General features: G+C 45.4%; 1 protein-coding gene across 3 annotated transcripts in view; it reads right to left on the minus strand.

Annotated features, from left to right (window-relative positions):
* LOC310794749 (paired box protein Pax-7-like) overlaps positions 1 to 27,500 on the minus strand; it is a gene marked incomplete at both ends in the record, with an annotated part of 98,871 nt that overhangs the window by 24,337 nt on the left and 47,034 nt on the right. For all 3 annotated transcript variants that reach the window (XM_083656778.1, XM_083656777.1, XM_083656776.1), the window contains 2 exons: positions 23,773 to 23,969; positions 24,495 to 24,660. In XM_083656778.1, the coding sequence (XP_083512904.1) occupies positions 23,773 to 23,969; positions 24,495 to 24,660 (363 nt within the window). The remainder of the gene's footprint in view (positions 1 to 23,772; positions 23,970 to 24,494; positions 24,661 to 27,500) is intronic.

Raw genomic sequence — 27,500 nt, forward strand, 5'->3', positions numbered from 1 at the left:
CGAGGAGGTGAGGGGTTTCAGGCAGGCTGACACCCCTATTCAGGGCAGCAGGGAGGTGGCCTGTCACTGCTGCGAGTGCTATTGTGCCGCTTGAAAGCGGGAATTATTCAAATCTTCATATTTAGCATAAACTCATTGAGATCAATTAAAGGCGCTGGGATCATGGGGTGAAATATTTGGGCTGGCATAATACCAGGCAGCACCGGGGTTCCTCCCAATGACAGAAAAGAGTTGGAGTATTTATCAGCTCCAGCTCTGGGTCCTAAAACATGGCTTGTTTTCTTCCTCGATACTCAGGCAGGCCCAGAGAGATAGGCTCCTACTCGCTGGTATTATGCTGTGAAAACTGTACAGCTCCACTTCTAAGAACTGTCTTTTTTGTACTAGGCCCTGAGTGAGTTTCATGATCTCAGAAAACCCAGTACAAATATACTGTATACTGTAAGTATACTGTACTCTACTTGCAAAAATACACAGAGGTTCATCTGAACTATACTGATTTTCTTAGTTCTTGAAAAGCGCACAAACACTTCCTACTGTAAAACACTCATAATCACACAAGTAAAAAACAAAAGAAGAATTGGTAGACTCGCTCCAAAAGACCCACAGAGCTACAAACCAAAGACTTACTATGTAAGTCATTCTTTGTGTTGTCCTTTTGCAAACAGTTTCAAAGTGGTCTCTCCGAGATAACGGGCGGTCCTATCATGGCACTCGAGTATGAAAATACCTGCTTGACTTGATACAGAATAATACTGTATGTGCTACGTTTTGATGGAGGGTTTACAGGCAGACGGACAAGAAAGAGCGTACATGACCTCTGAACTCCTGCCTGCCATCTAATGTCCTCCTCAACATCAAATCTGACCCTTTCTATCTCTCCATCCATCTCTCCATCCATCTCTCCATCCATCCACCCTTTCAGCCCTCTCTCTCTCTCAGTTCTTCCACAAGCTGTTTCATGTGTCTTGGTGCTACTGGAGGAGGCCTGAGAGGAGAGATAATAGGGGACACGACACACAAACACACATGCACGCACAGACGCACACGCACGCACACGTACACACGTGCACACGCACGCACACAGACACACACACACACACACACACACACACACAGACAGACAGACAGACAGACACAGACACACACACACACGCACAGATTCCTCTATAAATGGTAATAAAAAAAGTAATTAATTCTCTCAACTTCTAAGCAGCTCGCCTGCAGCCATGTAAGAGAGACGTGTGTAAATGGATACAATGTGCATCCTTTCAGATAAATAAATAGCACATATCAGACAAAGGGTTTGGCTTTCACACTGTACAATGCTCATTTTCTCAACTGTTCCAATTAAGCCGGGTTTTGTTTGCGCTGGTGTCAGAAGGAAGCCCGCGCTCTTTGTCTGGTTTCCACGCTCCGCCACAGGAGAGTCTTCTTCAGCGGCTGGAGCCGGACGATAGCAACACTTACTACTACAGATGGCCACGATGTCTTGCGATGGCTTCCCAAACATTGGCAGTAGTAACGTGACTATACATTTCACGGACGGCGACACGCGGCACCCAAACGAAGCGTACATTTAAATTCATCCCATAAATATTTCGCTCTCGATTTTTACAAAGCGATGCAAGCAGCAGCATCCCTGACCACCAGTGTCCTCTAGAGAGAGAGTGGCGTCAGCGGAGGACCAAAATGCGAGACTCATTAGCCAATGAACAGCCAGGAATGGGTCTTGCGCTACTTTTGCATGCTAAAATAAAGCTGATAATGTACAATTTGATTCAAGGGATGAAAAACCCTTTCAAAGTACAACACAAACTGTCTATTTTGCTGCAACTCGACAGTGCTGCTTTTTTTTTACTCAAGAGTTCCACTTTCTACTTCCTGGAAAAAATTGGTCCATTGGAGTGAATGGAGATGTCGGAACTCTTCTATTTATACGGCTCTGCTGACCACCATGTGAGATGAATGAAACTGAGAAGCACCATCTTCGATCCTTCCACACTATAAAGTGAGGAAAACTGTCTGTCTGCGTCCAGATATCTCCCTTGTCGCACTTAAGTCACACACACAGTGACTTGAGACTTGACTTGAGACTCGTCCTCAAAGACTTGAGACTTGACTTGGACTTGAGGTTTGGGACTTGTGAACAATTGTTTTATTTATTTTTTATTTCTTGGGGCATTAACATGAGGGACATGTCTCCTAATATCATCCAATCAATGCTGATACTGATAATGCTAATAGATAAGGAGTGAGGATAATACAGTTCATGCTTTGAATCTGGAACAAGATCATGTTAATATAAAACAAATAAATTATTATTAATATATTTTATAATTATATATAAAAATATTAACATGATCTTGTTCCAGCTTCTTAAATGTGAATATTTTCTGGTATTTTCTTCTGCTTGGGCTTGGTGGAAAAAGTGATGGACACTTTTCACCATTTTGTGACATTTTATAGACCAAACGACGAATCGATTCGTCAAGACAATAATTGACAGATTAATCGATAAAGGAATATAATCATTAGTTGCCGCCCTGGTTGAATCACTGAGTTAGAGCAGTGATACGGAGTGGTAAAATTAAAATTAAATGTATTTAGATGCAAACTCTTATTTTTGATTATGTAATTTACATGATACCATATAACCTTAGCATCAAATGCATAAGTACCTAATTTGGGATTTACCTCACAATATGGCCCTCCATACATGGGCACATGGCTGACATGTAAAAAATGAAGCCTGCCCTGCAGCAGTGTTGCTGGTGTCACACCACACACTGTGACTGCCTTAGATGTCATTTTAAGAAGCAAGGCATTCATTGGAAAACATGTTGATGTTGAATGCAGAATATCTGATGCAATCAGAGGTAATTATGAGATCAGCTAATGCTATTCTACTACAAGCAGATGTGGTTTTGTCAGAGGCAGTAATCCTGAAAATCCCAACTCCCCCATCACCGAAACAAGAAATTGAATTCAATGTCATGAAGAAGGCATATTTAAATAGAGAGCAGCAATTTTAAAAAAAAATGCATCCATCCCCTGACAGGACTGAAAGACAAATATCATATGAGGAAATGACATCCTGAGCCAGATGACAGTGACCTTGGTTTGTGCCTGTGTCTTTGACATTACTATAAGAAGGAGCTACGCTAAATACCAGCATGAAATATGTATAAGGTGTCGGTCACATCTTTGAAAGTTACAGTAGCTGCTGCTCACAATAGCTGACCTTTCCAGCCTTGGGTGAGCTCATTCAACCTCGAAGTTCACGTGGAGCCCTGACACGGAACAACAGCCATGAAAGATAAGGATGAGGAATGAATCTCAAGTTGCTGTGTGACCAAGTTTGAACAGGACAGATTTTAGAAACCCCCACACGAATTTTATTTATTTATTTATTTATTTATTTATTTATTTATTTTACTCACTAAAGTTGATGTTGCATTCAATTACCGTGAGAGCAAAGCAGTGCGAAATGTATTTTTCAGTGTATCTTCCTCATGAGAATTTTGACTGCATGGGAAGGACCCTCATCACCCCACTGTCTATTTCATGCAATGAGCAGGTTTTTTTTGCTGAGGGCGGAGTTAGCTTCTCATTTTCCTCTTCACTTTGTTCACAGAAACTTTGTTCGCCTCATCTACTCCTATTTCCTTTTCCATTTGTATACTGTTTCTCTATTCACTTGCTTCCCTTGTCTCTCAATATAATTGAATGTAATTCTCTTTGTCGGGAAGCTTTATCTTTTCTTTCCTTTCGTTCTCTTCTTCTTTTATATTATATTCATTTAGAAAATCATGTTTAACTCGTTGTTTGATTGTCTGTCTTTTATCATATTGTTTTATTAATTTAGATTTTCTTTGCAATAAGGTGAGATACTGCTATAAGCCCCTCCGGGATTCTTTCTCTCACCTGTACAATTTTGCATTAAGTTACTTGTTGTATTATCTGCTGTTATTTATTTTCTCTGTGCAAATAAAACAATAAACAATAAATAAGCTCACAGTATTTACTATAGAGAGCCAAAGTGAAACGTCACTTCCTGCTTTCTCCCTGTACCAGCGCTGCGAAAAATATGAATGGTTACTTTTTTGATCCCGTTTGAATTGTGCCACGGGTGCCAACGCTAATTTTGTCAATTTAAAACGTAACTTTGCATGTCAAGAAAGTCACAGTTTGTCGCCAAACTGTTGAAGTTATAAATCAGAAAGACTACACTGTCGCCTAAGTGACGTCACTTTCTCTACCGGCAAAGCTATGTAGTGTTTATACAAAACTAACCCCTACGTTTCAGTTTGACGACAAACTGTGACTTTCTTGACATGCAAAGTTATGTTTTAAATTGACAAAATTAGCGTTGGCACCCCGTGGCACAATTCAAACGGGATCAAAAAAGTAACCTTATTCTCCGTCCACTGCCATTCATATTTTTCGCAGCGCTGGTACAGGGAGAAAGCAGGAAGTGACGTTCCACTTTGCCTCTCTATATTCGAGCAGTTCTCAGATAGCGCTTTCAGACAGACACGGTTCTGGTTCTGGCTCCGGCTCCGTTCTGGAGTCTCAGAACCTTGGTGCTTTCTGGCGAACCAGCCCGTGTTCACACCAGTTTAAGCGGAACCAAAGTGGGAGGACATTATTCGGTAGTCCTTTCATCAGTTTATTTTTATTTTTTTAAGTTTATTAATTATTTGGTCTGGCGTTCGAGTGAACCCAGCCTTGGCCCTCTCTTCTGCAAGTTCGCCATATGACTTGCTCTTTCTTGTACTGCTAGCTTTTCTTGAGATTCGGTAGATGCCCAAATCGCCGCTAAACATTTGGTTTCCTCAGCAGACCACTGCAAAGTATTTTTCTCTGTGTTGTCACTGTCTTCTTCTCCTTCCTGCTCGTTTTCACAGCCTAGAATGAGACACGCCCACTGATGATGTCACGGTTCCCAAGGAAAACCAACTATTTTTTGGTTCCGCTGAGAACCAACTTTTCAGGTTCCGAACCAATTATTTTTTCGGTCTGAATGCGCCGGCCAGTTCAGATTAGGGTTCTGGAACCGGAACCGGCACGGAGCCCTGCCGGTGTGAAAGCCCTAAGAGTGGGGTTCAGGGACCTGCAGGGGTCCTTAAGGAGACTCCAAAAGACCTTGAGGGGGTTCCAAGGTTCTATAGCAGTAACATGGAGGGATAGTTTAATTTCACTATAATGTAATTCACCCCAAATGATCTTAATCAGAGAAAGTACGAAAGTCAACGATCACTGGTCATGGCAGAATGTGAAACGGGTTCTTTTGACTGGTTTAGTGTACAGTAGGCTGGGTTGGGGAAGTGTTTAAATTAATTCAAATGAGCCGTTTGATTGTCCGTGACAGGAAGTGGGCAGGGAGCAGTCAGGCCCAGATCACGGCGATTAGCGTGCAGCCAAACAAGCTGTCACCTCTCACAACATGGAGCTGAGGGAGTGCAGACAGACAGATGGCTCTTTCTGCTGGGGCCGTTCACACTGCACTGAGGTTACCATCAGGAAATAGTATGCATATTGACCTTTTTCAAATCACATTTATGGACCTTTGCCCAGAGCCGTGTCTATAGAAGAGTCGCGACATCTCCATTCACTCCAATGGACCAGTTTTTTTTACTCTCAAGAGTTCCAGGAAGTAAGGTCCTGCATTAAGCAGCACTGTCGAGTTGCAGCAAAATGGACAGTTTGTGTTGTACTTTGAAAGTTTTTTTTTTTTTTTTTTTTTTTTTTTTTTTATCAAATTGTACATTATCAGCTTTATTTTAGCATTCAAAAGTAGCGCAAGACCCCTTCCTGGCTGTTCATTGGCTAATGAGTCATGCATTTTGGTCCTCCGCTGACGCCACTCTCTCTCTAAATTGCTCTGCCTTTGCCATGTCAATTTCTTTGTATTTGTATTTATGTTTCATTTTATTCTTAATGGTAATTCCATTTTAAAGAATGATTTATCTGTGGGTCAATATAAAGTCTGAAAAACTTAAATTAGCTAAATTTGATCTTTGAACTTGATCTTTTGTTTTGCACTTTCTTACACTGGAGCACTTTTGTTTTTCTTTTCTTCTTTTGCATCGGTTCGCCTCTGTTTGGACATCTTCCTTATTTTCGGAACAGGAGGCAGGTTGCTCTCCTTCCCCCCCCCCCCCCCCCCCCCAACAGTCCCTAAATGGTGCCCGTGTTGCAAGGTCCCATGCTAAGCAAGGGTTAATGGTTTCTACAGGGCTCCCATCAGAGCGAGGCAGCACTCAGCAGTCGGCTTATTTTCTCTGGCTAATATGTAGGGAGATGGCACGGTGGGGACAACATGGAAGAATCGCCCCCTCCCTCTTCATACACCCCCCCCCCCCCCCCACCCCCACCCCCCCGAGTCTTCTCCTTCCACCAAATTAAACTGTAGCCTTTAATGATCGGAGGCCGAGAGGTTCTTCCAGAACAGGCCGGGGTCGCGGCTGATGATGAGAGCGAAGACGAGCCGTTTGCTGAAGCTGCGGGGAGTCGGCCCGGTGAGGGATGTCAGGTCAAATAGTAGTTGACAGTGTTAATATGCGCACCTCCCAGGCCATAATGACATGTAAATAAACAGAGAGATGGCTCTCAGCTGGAGGCTGCCAGGCAGAGCAGCCAGCTGGGCCCTGAAGGCATCGCACAGAGAAAAGAGACAGAGGGACAGATAGAGACAGCCTGAATGCATCGCATAGAGAAAAGAGACAGGGACACAGATAGAGACAGCCTGAATGCATCGCATAGAGAAAAGAGACAGGGACACAGATAGAGACAGCCTGAACACATCACACAGAGAAAAGAGACAGGGACACAGATAGAGACAGCCTGAACGCATCACACAGAGAAAAGAGACAGGGACACAGATAGAGACAGCCTGAACACATCACACAGAGAAAAGAGACAGGGACACAGATAGAGACAGCCTGAACGCATCGCACAGAGAAAAGAGACAGGGACACAGATAGAGACAGCCTGAACGCATCACACAGAGAAAAGAGACAGGGACACAGATAGAGACAGCCTGAACGCATCAGACAGAGAAAAGAGACAGGGACACAGATAGAGACAGCCTGAACGCATCGCACAGAGAAAACAACACAGGGACACAGATAGAGACAGCCTGAACACATCACACAGAGAAAAGAGACAGGGACACAGATAGAGACAGCCTGAACGCATCGCACAGAGAAAAGAGACAGGGACACAGATAGAGACAGCCTGAACGCATCACACAGAGAAAAGAGACAGGGACACAGATAGAGACAGCCTGAACGCATCGCACAGAGAAAAGAGACAGGGACACAGATAGAGACAGCCTGAACGCATCGCACAGAGAAAAGAGACAGGGACACAGATAGAGACAGCCTGAACGCATCACACAGAGAAAAGAGACAGGGACACAGATAGAGACAGCCTGAACGCATCAGACAAAGAAAAGAGACAGGGACACAGATAGAGACAGCCTGAACGCATCGCACAGAGAAAAGAGACAGGGACACAGATAGAGACAGCCTGAACGCATCAGACAGAGAAAAGAGACAGGGACACAGATAGAGACAACCTGAACGCATCACACAGAGATAAGAGACAGGGACACAGATAGAGACAGCCTGAACGCATCGCACAAAGAAAAGAGACAGGGACACAGATAGAGACAGCCTGAACGCATCGCACAAAGAAAAGAGACAGGGACACAGATAGACACAGCCTGAACGCATCAGACAGAGAAAAGAGACAGGGACACAGATAGAGACAGCCTGAACGCATCAGACAGAGAAAAGAGACAGGGACACAGATAGAGACAACCTGAACGCATCGCACAGAGAAAAGAGACAGGGACACAGATAGAGACAGCCTGAACGCATCAGACAGAGAAAAGAGACAGGGACACAGATAGAGACAGCCTGAACGCATCAGACAGAGAAAAGAGACAGGGACACAGAGAAAAGAGACAGGGACACAGATAGAGACAACCTGAACGCATCGCACAGAGAAAAGAGACAGGGACACAGATAGAGACAACCTGAACGCATCGCACAGAGAAAAGAGACAGGGACACCGATAGAGACAGCCTGAACGCATCACACAGAGAAAAGAGACAGGGACACAGATAGAGACAGCCTGAACGCATCGCACAGAGAAAAGAGACAGGGACACAGATAGAGACAGCCTGAACGCATCAGACAGAGAAAAGAGACAGGGACACAGATAGAGACAGCCTGAACGCATCAGACAGAGAAAAGAGACAGGGACACAGATAGAGACAGCCTGAACACATCACACAGAGAAAAGAGACAGGGACACAGATAGAGACAGCCTGAACGCATCAGACAGAGAAAAGAGACAGGGACACAGATAGAGACAGCCTGAACGCATCAGACAGAGAAAAGAGACAGGGACACAGATAGAGACAGCCTGAACGCATCGCACAGAGAAAAGAGACAGGGACACAGATAGAGACAGCCTGAACGCATCGCACAGAGAAAAGAGACAGGGACACAGATAGAGACAGCCTGAACGCATCGCACAGAGAAAAGAGACAGGGACACAGATAGAGACAGCCTGAACGCATCACACAGAGAAAAGAGACAGGGACACAGATAGAGACAGCCTGAACACATCACACAGAGAAAAGAGACAGGGACACAGATAGAGACAGCCTGAACGCATCGCACAGAGAAAAGAGACAGGGACACAGATAGAGACAGCCTGAACGCATCACACAGAGAAAAGAGACAGGGACACAGATAGAGACAGCCTGAACACATCACACAGAGAAAAGAGACAGGGACACAGATAGAGACAGCCTGAACGCATCACACAGAGAAAAGAGACAGGGACACAGATAGAGACAGCCTGAACACATCACACAGAGAAAAGAGACAGGGACACAGATAGAGACAGCCTGAACGCATCGCACAGAGAAAAGAGACAGGGACACAGATAGAGACAGCCTGAACGCATCACACAGAGAAAAGAGACAGGGACACAGATAGAGACAGCCTGAACGCATCGCACAGAGAAAAGAGACAGGGACACAGATAGAGACAGCCTGAACGCATCACACAGAGAAAAGAGACAGGGACACAGATAGAGACAGCCTGAACGCATCAGACAAAGAAAAGAGACAGGGACACAGATAGAGACAGCCTGAACGCATCGCACAGAGAAAAGAGACAGGGACACAGATAGAGACAGCCTGAACGCATCAGACAGAGAAAAGAGACAGGGACACAGATAGAGACAACCTGAACGCATCACACAGAGATAAGAGACAGGGACACAGATAGAGACAGCCTGAACGCATCGCACAAAGAAAAGAGACAGGGACACAGATAGAGACAGCCTGAACGCATCGCACAAAGAAAAGAGACAGGGACACAGATAGAGACAGCCTGAACGCATCAGACAGAGAAAAGAGACAGGGACACAGATAGAGACAACCTGAACGCATCGCACAGAGAAAAGAGACAGGGACACAGATAGAGACAGCCTGAACGCATCAGACAGAGAAAAGAGACAGGGACACAGATAGAGACAGCCTGAACGCATCAGACAGAGAAAAGAGACAGGGACACAGAGAAAAGAGACAGGGACACAGATAGAGACAACCTGAACGCATCGCACAGAGAAAAGAGACAGGGACACAGATAGAGACAACCTGAACGCATCGCACAGAGAAAAGAGACAGGGACACCGATAGAGACAGCCTGAACGCATCACACAGAGAAAAGAGACAGGGACACAGATAGAGACAGCCTGAACGCATCGCACAGAGAAAAGAGACAGGGACACAGATAGAGACAGCCTGAACGCATCACACAGAGAAAAGAGACAGGGACACAGATAGAGACAGCCTGAACGCATCGCACAGAGAAAAGAGACAGGGACACAGATAGAGACAGCCTGAACGCATCGCACAGAGAAAAGAGACAGGGACACAGATAGAGACAGCCTGAACACATCACACAGAGAAAAGAGACAGGGACACAGATAGAGACAGCCTGAACGCATCGCACAGAGAAAAGAGACAGGGACACAGATAGAGACAGCCTGAACGCATCAGACAGAGAAAAGAGACAGGGACACAGATAGAGACAGCCTGAACGCATCAGACAGAGAAAAGAGACAGGGACACAGATAGAGACAGCCTGAACGCATCACACAGAGAAAAGAGACAGGGACACAGATAGACAGCCTGAACGCATCGCACAGAGAAAAGAGACAGGGACACAGATAGAGACAGCCTGAACACATCAGACAGAGAAAAGAGACAGGGACACAGATAGAGACAGCCTGAACGCATCGCACAGAGAAAAGAGACAGGGACACAGATAGAGACAGCCTGAACGCATCAGACAGAGAAAAGAGACAGGGACACAGATAGAGACAACCTGAACGCATCGCACAGAGAAAAGAGACAGGGACACAGATAGAGACAGCCTGAACGCATCAGACAGAGAAAAGAGACAGGGACACAGATAGAGACAGCCTGAACGCATCAGACAGAGAAAAGAGACAGGGACACAGAGAAAAGAGACAGGGACACAGATAGAGACAACCTGAACGCATCGCACAGAGAAAAGAGACAGGGACACAGATAGAGACAACCTGAACGCATCGCACAGAGAAAAGAGACAGGGACACCGATAGAGACAGCCTGAACGCATCACACAGAGAAAAGAGACAGGGACACAGATAGAGACAGCCTGAACGCATCGCACAGAGAAAAGAGACAGGGACACAGATAGAGACAGCCTGAACGCATCAGACAGAGAAAAGAGACAGGGACACAGATAGAGACAGCCTGAACGCATCAGACAGAGAAAAGAGACAGGGACACAGATAGAGACAGCCTGAACACATCACACAGAGAAAAGAGACAGGGACACAGATAGAGACAGCCTGAACGCATCAGACAGAGAAAAGAGACAGGGACACAGATAGAGACAGCCTGAACGCATCGCACAGAGAAAAGAGACAGGGACACAGATAGAGACAGCCTGAACACATCACACAGAGAAAAGAGACAGGGACACAGATAGAGACAGCCTGAACGCATCGCACAGAGAAAAGAGACAGGGACACAGATAGAGACAGCCTGAACGCATCAGACAGAGAAAAGAGACAGGGACACAGATAGAGACAGCCTGAACGCATCAGACAGAGAAAAGAGACAGGGACACAGATAGAGACAGCCTGAACGCATCAGACAGAGAAAAGAGACAGGGACACAGATAGAGACAGCCTGAACGCATCGCACAGAGAAAAGAGACAGGGACACAGATAGAGACAGCCTGAACGCATCAGACAGAGAAAAGAGACAGGGACACAGATAGAGACAGCCTGAACGCATCGCACAGAGAAAAGAGACAGGGACACCGATAGAGACAGCCTGAACACATCACACAGAGAAAAGAGACAGGGACACAGATAGAGACAGCCTGAACGCATCGCACAGAGAAAAGAGACAGGGACACAGATAGAGACAGCCTGAACGCATCAGACAGAGAAAAGAGACAGGGACACAGATAGAGACAGCCTGAACGCATCAGACAGAGAAAAGAGACAGGGACACAGATAGAGACAGCCTGAACGCATCACACAGAGAAAAGAGACAGGGACACAGATAGAGACAGCCTGAACGCATCAGACAGAGAAAAGAGACAGGGACACAGATAGAGACAGCCTGAACGCATCAGACAGAGAAAAGAGACAGGGACACAGATAGAGACAGCCTGAACGCATCACACAGAGAAAAGAGACAGGGACACAGATAGAGACAGCCTGAACGCATCGCACAGAGAAAAGAGACAGGGACACAGATAGAGACAGCCTGAACGCATCGCACAGAGAAAAGAGACAGGGACACAGATAGAGACAGCCTGAACACATCGCACAGAGAAAAGAGACAGGGACACAGATAGAGACAGCCTGAACGCATCGCACAGAGAAAAGAGACAGGGACACAGATAGAGACAGCCTGAACACATCGCACAGAGAAAAGAGACAGGGACACAGATAGAGACAGCCTGAACACATCGCACAGAGAAAAGAGACAGGGACACAGATAGAGACAGCCTGAACGCATCGCACAGAGAAAAGAGACAGGGACACAGATAGAGACAGCCTGAACGCATCGCACAGAGAAAAGAGACAGGGACACAGATAGAGACAGCCTGAACGCATCGCACAGAGAAAAGAGACAGGGACACAGATAGAGACAGCCTGAACGCATTGCACAGAAAAAATGTAAGCCAAAGAAAAACAGGTAGGACTATAGAGATAAAATGTGATTTTTCTACCCATAGGAAGTCATATAATCACTTCCAATGGTAATAAGCCTACTACTACATATCACAGAAACGACCAGGAAAACTGCTCAAACTTACAACAAGGGAAGACACTGCAGCTTGGGTCCCAGTCTTAATAAATAGACCCTCAGCTCAACAAAGGCACAGTATGTACCCCAAAAATGTAATCAGTCCATTTGAAAGTTTCATGACTATATTGTTGAATGTATTGTTTAATTAAAAAAAGTGTCCATTTATGCTTGAGGTAAAATTGTGTGCTCTTCTGACTAACAGTATACCGGGTATGTAATGTTTCAAAATTCCTGGAGGGCAAGGACAGAGAGTGCAGACAGAGGCAGACAGTCAGAGCTAGACAGAGACACTCTGAGTGACAGAGTCGAACTTAAGAGCAGAAATCCTAAACAGAACTTTAAAGTCTGGCTTTACAATCACTATTTCAAGTTTCACAAATCACTGTCTCACTCTTATCTGAGAGGAAGGAAGCATTGAAGCATTACTACATTTGAACATGTACGGATGTTTCCTGCCCCTTACATCAATCACATCCCTCCACCTGTCTGCTTGGTATCTGGAACCAAGAGGAAGCACATGGACACTGCGTGACCTTTGACCCCCCCCCCCTTCCCCATGTGTCTGCTGCTGCAGGTTGGCCAATCCAGACTCCAGAAACCCTCTCGACCTCTGAACTCTACGCAGGTGACATTGCTGGCCTACCACCGAAGAAGAAGCCAGAGACAAAGCAACGTATTATAAATTTCTATATACTGCACTGCGCTTCTGGATTTCAAATACTATTCACTCTGACAGGATGTGTCCAATTCGCATCATTCATTTTGATGGGACAGCTATAGCTCCCCGCGCATATAACAAAGAACTCAAGGAATAAATAATATAAGATTGAATTCCCTTATGGCAATCCTGCATAATACATTTCTATCAAATCCCTTATGAAAATGCTGTGAATATGATGAGGGCCTATATGATCAGCAGGGAAGATACATTGAGAAGATGCCCTGGACTTTGCATGTGGAGAGAGAGCAGGCGATCCTCGGTGTATGCGGTGGTCTCCTTCAGACCCTCTCACTTAAATCCTCATCTTCTGGGACTTACTGGGAGTCATAGCCTATTGGCTGCCTCCACAAGATAAATGTAAATCGCATTCCCTTCTATTTGGCTATTTATCGGTGGATGCAACAGCTCAGCCATTGGCCGGGGGAAGTCTCTCTCACCGTTGCATTTATAGCGTTTTGATTGGTCCGGCTTCAGCCTTTCATCTGGCAGAATGCAGGCTTCCTCTCTGCATTTTCTCCCCAATTGTACTTGGCCAATTCTGCTCCACTCTCCCTGCCGATCTGGGGAGAGCCGTAGACTAGCACCATGCTTCCCCCGACACATGCGCAGTTGCCAGCCGCTTCTTTTCACCTGACACCTGGTGGGATCACGCTATTCCCACCAGTTCCCCTTCGCCCCGAATAGGCGCCCCGACTGACCAGAGGAGGCGCTAGCGCAGCAACCAGGACACATACCGCTAATCCGGCTTCCCACCCGCAGACACAGGCAATCGTGCCTGTATGGACACCTGACCAAGCGGGAGGTAACACCGGGGCGCGAACCTGCGCCCCACGTGTTGGTAGGCAGCGAATCTATTGCTGCGCTACCCGGGCGCCCTGGCGTGTTCCGTTTTGAACCCTAACCCAAACCATACTTGAGCCAGAGCCCTCCAAATGCCTATTCGTGTTTATAGTCAAACTTAACCAAGTTGTTTTAGTTGCTTGAACATAACCAACATTTAAACATAACCAACACAACGCTTTCAAATGAACCAACATGAAAGTTTCAAATGGCGTGTCCCATGTGAGGTGTATCACCGGCACGCACCGTTTCACTCCTCTTCTTCTTTTGGGAGTCATTGGAAATCGACTTATTCTGTCATTTCGTTATGAGGACACTTCATCGATATAAGGAGGGGAGGAGGGAGTACACGCCAATAAATAAATAAAGAGAAATGTATTCCATAAACATTCCCCCAGTGGATATGTTTAAATTCCTCTGGTTGTCTTGGCAGCTCTCTTGAGCAGGTCTTGTCTTTTATTATTATATATATATTTTTTAGTATAAAGCTCATTGTTTTCCTTCTTGCCAAATTGAAACAGCATCTGTATTTCGGGTGATTTTTAATTAACAAGTATCTACCCCCGCGCCCCCCCCCCCCCCCCTCCACCCTCCTCTATCTCTCAATACGGGAGTGATGTAAATAATATGCACTCATCCTTTTTGATTGGTTGAGAGCGTGCCAGCTGACAGCGTGCCCAGTCAAAGGGCTTTCATACTCGCACGTTTTAATATTAGCAGCGGAGACTAATATTAGGCACAGCACTCATTGGCGTTCAGGTGCACCAGGGGCGGGGGGAATGGGAGTGGCTTTTGGGGGGGGGTTTTGGGAGGGGGGGGGTTATTTTTGGCCACTCCCCCACCCGGGCCGTCTTGAATATTACTCATCGTCGTTTGCTCCCTGATTGATTTCTTTAAAAGTGGTTGCCGTGTTAATGGAAGTGCGGTGGTGCAGGGGGCGGTGAGAGGAGAGACCCCCCCCCCCCTCCAACCCCTCCTCCCTCCTCCTTATCTCAGGCCGACAGTTGTCAGGAATCACCAGCAGAGGCGTGAGTTAGCGAGGCAGCCAGGCAGGCCTGGGGATATGGATCAAAGAGACAGAGCTGGGAGAACCACAGCAAGCTCTGATCCCCCCCAACACTGAAACCCAGCCTATTCTATCCTCCCTCGCTCGCTCTCGCTCTCGCTCTCCCTCTCCGACATCAAATAGCTAGCCAGAGAGCTCCACCATTCCAAAACACACAGAAAATCTTCCTCTCGCAAAAACAAACTGGACTGGAAAGGAGAGGAGGAGAGGAGAGGAGTGCTTTCGTCTCTCTCTCTCTCTCTCTCTCTCTCTCTCTCTCTCTCTCTCTCTCTCTCTATATATATATATATAAGTGATGGGTTGATCTGTTGGAGGTCACTAGTGAGGGGAAATGATAGCTTCAGTTTCAGATGCAGGTCAACAGCTCTTCTGTCCTGACAGAAAGGGATTACTGCTCCAACATCACTGCCTGTCTGACTGATACAGCAATGAAGGGGGGGGGATCTCATCACTTTAGTGGGCTCAAAATAGCAGAATAGACTCATGGGTATTTGTCAAAAATGGGTGGTTTAAATAAAACCAGCTTTATTTCATCACGCTTAGGAAGGGGGTGTGGGGTGTGTGTGTGTGGGGGGGGGGGGGGGGGGGGGGGGTGTAACAGCACTGACGGTGAAGCTGTGACTGACAAGGGGCGGCTATTTACACTCGCCGTGTGTTTTGCCGTCACAAGGCTGACATTTTCATATTGTCATCTCTCTCACTCAATACGACTTGGGAATTGGCTGCACACCCGCACTACACACACACACACACTACACACACACACACACACACACACACACACACACACACACACACACACACACTACACACTACACACACACACACACACACACACACACACACACACAACATATAACTACACACTCGCACTTGTTCCCCACATGAAAGTCAGCCTCCTAAATTCTAATTCGTTCTCATTCAATTTGAGGAGGAGGAGGAGGAGGAGGAGGAGGAAGAGGAGGCACAAAATGGCTTCAGTGTGAATTACATTCCAAAAACTCAATATAGCACTTTCAAATTGAATTATTGCCTGTCACAAGCGGGCACATGCTCTTCCCCCGCTATTTTTGAAGCGAGATCTTAGGGATTTCTCCGTACACATCGTTATCTCGTGTATTCTGCTCGCCGACGTGATGAAAGGGGTCAATATAACAGTGAACCCCGCGATGGGAACGCTTCGGCTGAGACTCTGCGCCGTTGCAAAACACCGTCAATAGCCGACAAAACACACCAAAATGCACAGTATTCACTCCAGATCCATTTCTCTGTAGCCTATATTTCATACCATGAATGAACACGGTTTCAATCAAATGGATTTAGCGAGGAGGCACCGGGCGCTGTTCTGCTGTGTATTTGACGGGCTTTCTTCCAAACCAACTAGTGAGTTCTTTCTCTGTCTCAGCATACAGTATAGGAGTGGATGGTGGAAGCATTCAAAACCCTGATCTCCAGCAACACAATAAATGTGTGTGAAAGCTCTAAGCAGGCCTCTATAGGATGCGATAGGCATTTTAAATACACTAAGTATTTTAATGTTTGATATTTAAATAATAAAACACTGGGATGATAATAATACACACACCACTTTGAGAAAACACTCACTGTGAAAGATTAACGTTACTGCAATCCTATTTTATTTATAGTAGGTATAACGGAAGCGTGTCCTGCAACGGACAATATTTTTTACAAAACTCCTGTTAAAATTGTGCTTCAAACACTGCTACAATGATCATGTCATGTTTCCGTGTAGTTTAACGGCGAAAACGTTAAGTCAAACTTCTTTCTAGCAACATACCGTTGAAATAATTTATTTTAGTTGTGTCTTTGATTTACCAGAGTCGGGGAACGGAGCTACCGCTGGCGTCTTAACTGAAAGCTGCTCTTGTCCTGTTACGGACAGCTCACTCTGCGGCTCTGCTGGTTAGCAAGCCTCTCTCTCTGACGGAAAGGAAGAGAGGCTGGCTAGCGAGACTAGCAAGCCAGTTAGCAAGCCAGTAATAGTCAACAAAGAGTGGCTTGTAGTGGTCGCTGAGTCCCATTTTGCTGCATTATTGCCACATGCTGGCCTTGTTGTGTTTTAGACAAAACTAGCGTTAGCTAGCTAGCAAGCTAGCAACTTTAACGATCAGTAACTCTCGTCGCCCAAGCACGTCTTATGGCTTTCTGTCATCAAAGTCACTTTCCTAAAGTAATTTGACATGTTACCATGCACATATTCATATGAAATTCCACATATTGACACATATAGATGTATAAATTAGTTCCACTTTCACAAAGCGGCGATCCAGCATCTGAAATGCCTGCTAAAGTACCGGAAACCACGTCGAGAGACCTCTGACCCGGACGTGACGAAACAGGCGTCCAGGTGTCCGTTGCAGGACACAGTTACGCTAGGTAGTAGCACACAGTCTACTGCCGTGGGGGAGGAATCCTGGCCTTCCTGACAGGGGAATAGTTCGATTTGAAAAAGACCAAAGGGAAGCTGTTCAACCTACAAGGGGAGGGACATGAGAATTTATACAATTGTGTACAACCGATGCCACTGTTGCAGCAGGTTCACAGGGGTTCACACTAGGGCTGGGTATCGCCACTGACTTCCCGATACGATACGATTCCGATACACAAGGTCCCAAGTCGATACGATTTCTGATACGATACGATTCGATATAGATATAGATATTTTAGTTACAATACCAGTTTTGCTTTGATAATGGCAGATATTCTCAAAGAACAAATGCTGTAAATTGTACAAGGAACCCTCTAACCTGGTGCATTATTAAAAAATATATATATTTACATTAAGAATTGACCATAAAGTAAGCAGTTACATCATGTAATTATTTTTTATTTAAACATGACCAACATAGTCATTCAATCAACATCTTATCTTTCTTTACAGTCTTCTGTCTCTTTCTTTACAGTCTTCTGTGAGAAGCCAAACAAATTTAGATTTCCACTATACAACAGAATCATTGAACAGCAGCATGTTGTAAACAGTGTTTCATAAAGTATAAAGGCTTTGTAAATAAAATAAAATAAAATTAAATACAGCTCATGAACATTTCCAGTTCACAAACGTTATAGTGCAAACAGATTTGAGGTCTGTACATCTGGCTCATGGTGCATGCACAATGCACATGTAGCCTACAGTATTTATGTTTTTGTTTAATCTACAAACATAAATAAACGTCAACTTGAAACTATGTTTTAACTACCACACACAGCCTATAATATTATAGCCTATGTTTATAAAAAAAAAAAAAAAAAAAAAAAAGTTGGGGTAAAATATCGATACTGGGATTTATGTATCGATACTTGTTCCTTCACATGAATATCGATTCAATATCGATATATCGATTTTTTTAACCCAGCCCTAGTTCACACACTCTCTCACACACACGCACGCGCACGCGCACGCACATACACACACACACACACACACACACACACACACACACACACACACACCGAACACTGCGTATTGTAATTGTAATTGTAATGACAAGACAAGAACCAGCCAACCAGCCAGCTCATTAAGAGGCATAATCCTTATTCTAAGAACACAAGCCGCTGAGGAGAACATGTAGTGATGCTTCAGTTTGCTTGCTCATTATGTGAAATCACCATGAAGATCCCAACCAGATTCAACCTTTTACTCACTAACATGCGCTCACATTACAGTCGGCAATATATCGATATTATGTTCATCATCATCGTGATTATGAGACTTTAATGTCCTCTTAGATTTTGGATAGTGTAATATCATGATATGCCATGAATGTTGACCTTATCGAATCCCCGCCCACGATTATTTATCAAAAATCTCATTGGGTAACTATTTTGTGACAGCACCAATAGTCATCCTTACAATCAACATCCGTATGTATTTGCCAGAAAAATATTGTGATATTTGATTGTGTCCACATCGCTCAGCCCTATATCTCACATGTGGATTTGACATAACTGAACATTTAGCCCACTAGAAAATAGAAGATATACATTGAAAATAACGAGATATACATTGTTTATCGCCTTTCAGAGATATGATTTGAAACATGAACCATTTTCATGTCCAAATACTCTGCCAATATTCTTGTCAGGAGTGAAAGCCCCTGAAACACCAAACTGTCCATTGAAACCCAGATGAATTAAGTTATTTTGGAGTTAGCTTCAAACAGCCAGAGGAGAAGATATGAGGAGAGTGAGGAGGCAGAGAAGACAATGAGTCATGGTGATACTGCATGACAGTATACCCATACCGATATGTATGCATATTATAGAGACACAAACACACTCTAACTCACCCTTTCACCTGGAATTGATTTTACAATTATTTTTATTTTTATTTTTATTTATTTTTTACCACACAAAAACACCTATATTTACTACTTCTTCATTGACTGTTTTTTTGTTCAAAATCAAATGCAGTTTTCTTCCCAAGATGCAGTGAATTCAATCAAGGAACATGTTGTATGCTAATATTTTTCCAGTAGAGTATTCCATTATTTCCAATCGGAGGGAAATTGAATAAAAAAAAAAATCATGTCTTTACGTGCCACGTTTAATACAGTAAGTACGTATGCAAAATCTAAGCGAGGATAATAAAACAACAAAAAAAGTCAATCGTAACTCTCCTTCCCTGCAGGCTGGTGGTAATCCCTAGTGTTAAACAGCAGTGGCGTGCTATGTTCTCACAGAGGGTTTGTAATAAAGGACGCGGGTCGTCGTGGCGCCTGATATATTCATGCAGGTTGCTACGCTGTTAGCGAGGAGCATTAAAGCGCCAATAAGCCCCCAACACCGCTACCGTTAACAATCAAACACGCTGCGACGGACGCGAGGTAGCAGCAACGCCTCTGTTATTATCCCCCAACTCTCCAGTACAACAGCAAATCTCCTTTTTGTCACCAAATCCTTAAGTCTCTTCATGTAGTTTAAAAAAAAGAGAGGAAGTAAAAAAAAAAACACTTTCCCAATCAGCTTTGAGAAAATATTTGATATGGGGGGAGGGGAGGGGGGAGGATTTGAAGAAAAAAAAAATCCCAATAAAATATGTGTGAACGAGGGGGTAATTGCAGACAAATGTGGCGTTGAATTTCATTTTCCAACTCTTTCTAAACACCATTTCAATCTTATTTTCTGCCTGTTAGGGAGATCGTGTTGCTTGGGGTGGGCTGGACTGCCCAGTTTTGGCGAGTAATTGCGTATAATTTCCTCCTCGCCCAGTCATTTGCATTGATATCAGCCCGGCCTCTGTTCTGCGCAGGCGGCTGACAATCCCTCCCCCGACCGGAGAAGTCTCATTTGGAATGGTTATTGTTCAAGGCGGCAAGAAAGGATAACACGGTGGAGGATCCCCCAGCAGCCGCGTCAGCGTGGACTGGACACACAAACACACTGACACATAAACGCACGACACATTTGTGCCGCCGTCGACTCCTCGTGAATGAGAGGAGACGTGTGTTTAGATCTGGCTATAACTGATGTCAAGTGATGTTGCATTACTTTCCACTATAGGGTTTTGCCAATCAATCACAACAATGTATCGTAATGCTGATGCTGTCTGTCCAGAGCAATCTGCACTGCTGCAACCATGACTGACCCATCACTCTTTTTTGAGAGCAAATGAGACAACTGCAGCTATGACATTCACACCTATCTCCATCAATCAAACATCAATATTTATACAAAATATATCATTAGGTACTCAAATAGATTATTGGTATCAGAGACAAAATCAGAGCACAAGCACCCATGATGGAAATTAGGGCAGTGTAATATGATTTTCCAGCCTTTTTTTTAATTATCCACAGTAAGGTGTAAGCTCCCTCTATTTCAAAAAGTCTATTTTATAACAATATGATTTGTCCAGTCATTTTAAACTAATATCCAAGTCTATGCTGGTTTAGTAAAAATAAACAACCGCGGACTGGCACTCTCAATATCAAAGCTTCAAGTCTGTAGCACTCAGGATCCGAAGAGAGGCAATGCAAAATCAAGTTCATCCTTAATCGCACAGAATACACAATGTAATTTGGTAGCAAAGGCACGAGGATATCAGCGACAATTCATTAGAGCAGCCCGGCATTCACAGCAACATCATGTTCATTGTGAAGGAATGACTTTGAGAGAATTCCACGATCAGAGTCATTAGCGGAGTGAGATTACTCCCTTTCTTCCCTCTGATGTCTCCGGCTGCGTTGTTACTCGTTTCCCCCGTGGAGTGCAGAGGATTTGTCCTCTGACGCGACGCGCGCGTCCTGCCGGTTAAAAGTTCACGCCCGAATCCATTTGGAGCCCCGCGTTGCGTCGTCGTCGAACAATCCACTTAATTAGGGAGACTCAGGGATGTGGGATCAAATTAATTGTAAAATGTTATCGTGGTAATTCCCCCGTTAGCAAAGGGGATATTGGTATCTAAATACAGCACTTACTGGCTCTTTCGCTCAACGTCAGTTGGGAGCCGCCGACTCAATTGGCAGCCAGGCACTCCGTCAACACACTTTGGTTCAAAGGCTATCAGGGGGCCTATTCTGAAGACACAGGCGTGGATCACAGGCCCATTCACACTTCGAACCATAACAATAACTATAAAGATAACTATGACTATAAAAAGTAAATAATAAATCATAAGTAAGAGAATGACTGTGTTCACACTACAACTATAATTATACAGTAAAACATCCAAAACAACAACTATATTCTTGGTTCCATCTCAGAGCGATTTCTTTTGGACTCAAGTTTATTTCCTGTCAGTTATTGTTTGCTAATATAACTGACACAGGAAATAAACCTGAGTCCAAACTGTTCCCTAGCAACAGACTTCCAGTGAGAGTTTCTAGGCGAGTGCACTATTTCTGTAATAGGGAAGGATTTCAAACAGAGCTCTTGTCAGTCAGAAACTTCAGTTTGCCAGTAAACGATACTGTGATTCTGGGTTGTAGCTTAGGGTTCAGTGAATCCGTGCCATTGCTTATACTCACTCTAATACACACTTCCCAATCAGCTTTGAGAAAATATTTGATATGGGGGGGGGGGGGGGGGGGGGGGGGGAAGGGGGAGGATTTGACCTAGCTCCCCCGTGATGACAGAGAGGGTGTGTTCACCTAGCTCCCCGTTACAGAGAGGGTGTGTTCACCTAGCTCCCCGTTACAGAGAGGGTGTGTTCACCTAGCTCCCCCGTGACAGAGGGTGTGTTCACCTAGCTCCCCCGTGATGACAGAGAGGGTGTGTTCACCTAGCTCCCCCGTGATGACAGAGAGGGTGTGTTCACCTAGCTCCCCCGTGATGACAGAGAGAGTGTGTTCACCTAGCTCCCCGTGATGACAGAGAGGGTGTGTTCACCTAGCTCCCCCCGTGATGACAGAGAGGGTGTGTTCACCTAGCTCCCCCGTGACAGAGAGGGTGTGTTCACCTAGCTCCCCGTGATGACAGAGAGAGTGTGTTCACCTAGCTCCCCCGTGATGACAGAGAGGGTGTGTTCACCTAGCTCCCCCATGATGACAGAGAGGGTGTGTTCACCTAGCTCCCCCGTGACAGAGAGGGTGTGTTCACCTAGCTCCCCCGTGACAGAGAGGGTGTGTTCACCTAGCTCCCCCGTGACAGAGAGGGTGTGTTCACCTAGCTCCCCCGTGATGACAGAGAGAGTGTGTTCACCTAGCTCCCCCATGATGACAGAGAGGGTGTGTTCACCTAGCTCCCCCATGACAGAGAGGGTGTGTTCACCTAGCTCCCCCGTGACAGAGAGGGTGTGTTCACCTAGCTCCCCCGTGATGACAGAGAGGGTGTGTTCACCTAGCTCCCCCGTGATGACAGAGAGGGTGTGTTCACCTAGCTCCCCCAGTGATGACAGAGAGAGTGTGTTCACCTAGCTCCCCCATGATGACAGAGAGGGTGTGTTCACCTAGCTCCCCCATGACAGAGAGGGTGTGTTCACCTAGCTCCCCCGTGACAGAGAGGGTGTGTTCACCTAGCTCCCCAGTGACAGAGAGGGTGTGTTCACCTAGCTCCCCCGTGACAGAGAGGGTGTGTTCACCTAGCTCCCCCGTGACAGAGAGGGTGTGTTCACCTAGCTCTCCCATGACAGAGAGGGTGTGTTCACCTAGCTCCCCTGTGACAGAGAGGGTGTGTTCACCTAGCTCCCCCGTGATGACAGAGAGGGTGTGTTCACCTAGCTCCCCCGTGACAGAGAGGGTGTGTTCACCTAGCTCCCCCATGACAGAGAGGGTGTGTTCACCTAGCTCCCCCATGACAGAGAGGGTGTCTTCACCTAGCTCCCCCGTGATGACAGAGAGAGTGTGTTCACCTAGATCCCCCGTGACAGAGAGGGTGTGTTCACCTAGATCCCCCATGATGACAGAGAGGGTGTGTTCACCTAGATCCCTGTGACAGAGAGGGTGTGTTCACCTAGATCCCCGTGACAGAGAGGGTGTGTTCACCTAGATCCCTGTGACAGAGAGGGTGTGTTCACCTAGCTCCGCTGTGACAGAGAGGGTGTGTTCACCTAGATCCCCCGTGACAGAGAGGGTGTGTTCACCTAGATCCCCCGTGACAGAGAGGGTGTGTTCACCTAGTTCCCCCGTGACAGAGAGGGTGTGTTCACCTAGATCCCCCGTGACAGAGAGGGTGTGTTCACCTAGCTCTCCCGTGACAGAGAGAGTGTGTTCACCTAGCTCCCCTGTGACAGAGAGGGTGTGTTCACCTAGCTCCCCTGTGACAGAGAGGGTGTGTTACCTGTGGGGAGAGTCCGTTGCTGACGGGGTTGACGTGGTTGCTGGGCGCGGCTGTGCTCATGAAGCTGTCCGAGTAGCTGGAGAAGCCGTGGCGGTTGGAGGCCAGGCCGTAGGCCGAGCTGCTGTCGCCCGGCAGGCCGCCCTGGTGCATGGTGGACGGGGGTAAGGGCTGGGGCCGGTGCACGGTACCGCCAACATCTGAACAGCACGAGACACAGCAACAAGCACAGTCACAAACACACAGAAACACATAATCTGGTTCTGCTAGGCATGGGGGGAGGATATGAATAGGCCAAATCCTTCAGATTTGTGTGAAAATCTGCAACAAAATAGGTCTACATGTACAGAGAATTAATGTACATGTAAAGTGAATTGGTTTAAATGCACAGTCAATTGTGTACATGATAATTGGTTTACACGTAAACTGGTGTATATGTACAATAAAGTGGTGTAAAATGTACAGTTAATTGATTTACATGTCGGCCTACAGTAAATTGGCTCACATCTTCAGTAAATTGTTAGATGCCTTGAGTATTTCCCTGTTCGCTTGGTGTGACCATGTCAAACTATTCTTATAAGCATTTGACAAAACGTAGATGGAAAAATGAATGGCGGATGAAATCCCTTGGTTCGTATGCCTAACCCAGAAAAGGGTGTGACTTTGGCACTATTAGCCTACTGCTCCCCTGGACGTAGCTAGCTAACAGTGTGGTGGTGGTGCACCTTGTGACAGAGCGCTTGTGGGGTAGCCGGACTCTTGCAGCTGGTACGTCGGTAACGTCGGCATCCCTGTGGGAGGAAATCCGCCCGGCAACAAGTGGTTGAACGCCGCTAGCTGATTGGCTCCCGCTTGTTTTCGCCACCTGGCCCTCCGATTGCTGAACCACACCTATCAAAAGAGAACGAACATGAAATTAGGGTGAGGCACCAAAACAAAACAATTTCCTCCAGGCAGAATGACATTTGATATGAGGACACAAACACAAACATGTTTTATTGTTGTTGTTTTTTTAGGACTTTCATGTTATCATATCATTTATCCAGTTTTTCCTCTGTGGCTGAAGTAGAGTACGTGCATTTTCCTCTTTCATTGTGACGAATTACTTACGAAATATTTTACAAAGGGATTTGTAAAAATAAGATGAATTTATAAAGAGAAAATACCAGCTATGTTTGTTAAGAAGCAGCATGTCATATTTACAAGTTAAAAAAGGTGCTTGGTGTACTTTATGCAGCTGTGTATACAAATATATTAATTACATATTTATTACTAGGCTATTTATTTACTTTTTTCCCCCCAATATTTTATTTGAGATATTTCATAACAATAACAAGTCTTATCCTTAAGACTGTGAGGGTGTGCATCGGCTCTTCTTTCAAGTTTATAACAATAACAAGACAAAGAAACATGCTCAGACACACACATACAGTATACACACAAAAACAAACCAACAAAACAAAAAACATAAGGTACATAGCTACCAGCCGCATAATGATATGTGCTCGTGAGAAATGTGCCTGAGATCCCATGCAAGGGGTCCATGAGAGAGCAGTCATCCGTCACCTCTAACCTCATCAAGGTAGGCTAGGAACGGGTCCTAAATGGTTGAAAACTTTTGAAGTGAATTGGGTCCTCAGGAACCTAAGTCTCTCCATCCTTATAACAGAGGTCATGTCCGCCAACCACAATTGGAAAGAAGGTGAAGAGGAGGACTTCCATTCCTTCAAAATAGGTTTTTTGGCAACAGTTGTCCCCTGTGTCAGAGACCGCTGCACAGCTGTAGGGAAGTTCAGACAGGACTCCGAGCAGCCGAAGATGGCGAGTTCTGCCTCTGGCTGCAGGGTTATTTTGTAGGCCTTGGCGTACCAGTCAACTATTTTGGCCCAAAATTCTGTTAGTGAAGGGCAGAACCAGAAGGCATGGTATTTATTTACTTATTGAAGCAAATTATTATGATATTGCCATTTTCAGCTGTGGGCCTTTACTGTTGATCCAACCAGTCTGACACAGGTACAGGTGTATTCTTGTTGCCATATCTATACAGCAGTAAAACTTAGTTATTATTCTTATTCTGTTGGTCAGTCGTGTGTTCATAGTCTAAATAAAGCAGATTTTGTTGCTAAAAACACCATACTAAAACGAGGAAGCTTTAATTGTCAGTTATCATATTCTCTTGAAACTGTTTCAAAGTGCTGGTTGATCTTTGGCTGGAAGAAACAGTTAATGGTGCATTAATGAGGTGTGTGTGTGCAGTTTATTAAGTGCAAAAGGACTGTGTGTGTGTGTGTCTGTGTGCGTGTGCGTGTGCGTGTGCGTGTGTGTGTGTGTGTGTGTGTGTGTGTGCGCACGTGTGTGCGTGTGCGTGTGTGTGTGTGTGTGTGTGTGTGTGTGAAGTTAATCATGCGTTGCTCTCCAAATGGGGCTGGTCCATTGAGGACAGAGAGCTGAATGCAGCCACAAAAGACTGAATGGAGGCCAAAGAGGAGGGAGAGGAGGCGTTGACGTCCCAACAGCTAAACGCCTTTAAGACCACTGATCAAAGCATACGGTGTACACACACACACACACACACACACACACAGCACACACACACACACACACACACACACACACACACACAAACACACACAAACACACGCACAAACACACACACACACACAAACACACACACGCACACACGCACATGCACAAACACACACACACACACACACGCACGCACGCACAAACACACACATACACACACACACACACACACACGCACGCACGCACAAACACACACACAGGCAATGCTACCTACTAGCTAATTCTCACTTTGCAAATACACACATGAAAACAAAAAATCATCCATCACAACAACATGTACTGCAGAAAGCCAATTTTCAAGACAACATTGGTGCTGCCTGGAACTGATTTTAACACTCATTCACTGTTGCCTCCTTTTTCCCCCCAAGGAAGGTAGCTACTGGCTGCTCAGAGAGAAGATAGAAGTTGCTAGATGACATAACACGCTAATTTGCATATTCAATGATGCACGCTTGTGATATAAAGTGCTGACTCCGCCCGCCCGGGACAGATTTCGGCATACGGCGGTATGACAAGCAAACCCTATGTGCTGTGTGTGTATCTGTGTGAATCACTGACAGAGAGAGAGAGAGAGAGAGCAATTTTGGTGCTGCCTGCAGCAACCACACCGATTTACTGGCAAATGCACTGGATTCAACACATTAAGATTGCTTGGTCAGAAAATGTCACTAGTCGATTTGGAGAAATAAAGTTGCCAGGTGGGTCTGAAAAGTAGCTAAATATAGCGACAAAGTCGCCAAGTTGGCAACACTGGACCCATATAGAAATGAAACATAAATAAGTCAAAATCTAGCATATAGGTGGACCGTGTATGGGTGTGCTACGACTGACCAATGGTGTAACTTCATCACTCAGTGAGTGAGTGAGTGAGTGAGTGAGTCAGTCAGTCAGTCAGTCAGTCAGTCAGTGACAGACATTTGTGTTTAGGGTTGGCCCTGCTGTTGCGGTATAGCCAAAGGTAAAATAAAGAAACAAAGTGAACCAGCCACAGAATATGAAGGTTCTGAAACTACAAATGGGAAGACATGAAAAAGAACAGCAGGAAAATCACTTGAAATAACATGAAGTCCATGTCCATGTTTAGTAAAGCACCTAGGCTGTGTGTATACCGGTATATAGTACCACTAACCCTGTTCAGTATTAAG

Source organism: Poromitra crassiceps (assembly GCF_964638095.1).
Source record: "Poromitra crassiceps genome assembly, chromosome: 20".
NCBI lineage: Eukaryota > Metazoa > Chordata > Actinopteri > Beryciformes > Melamphaidae > Poromitra > Poromitra crassiceps.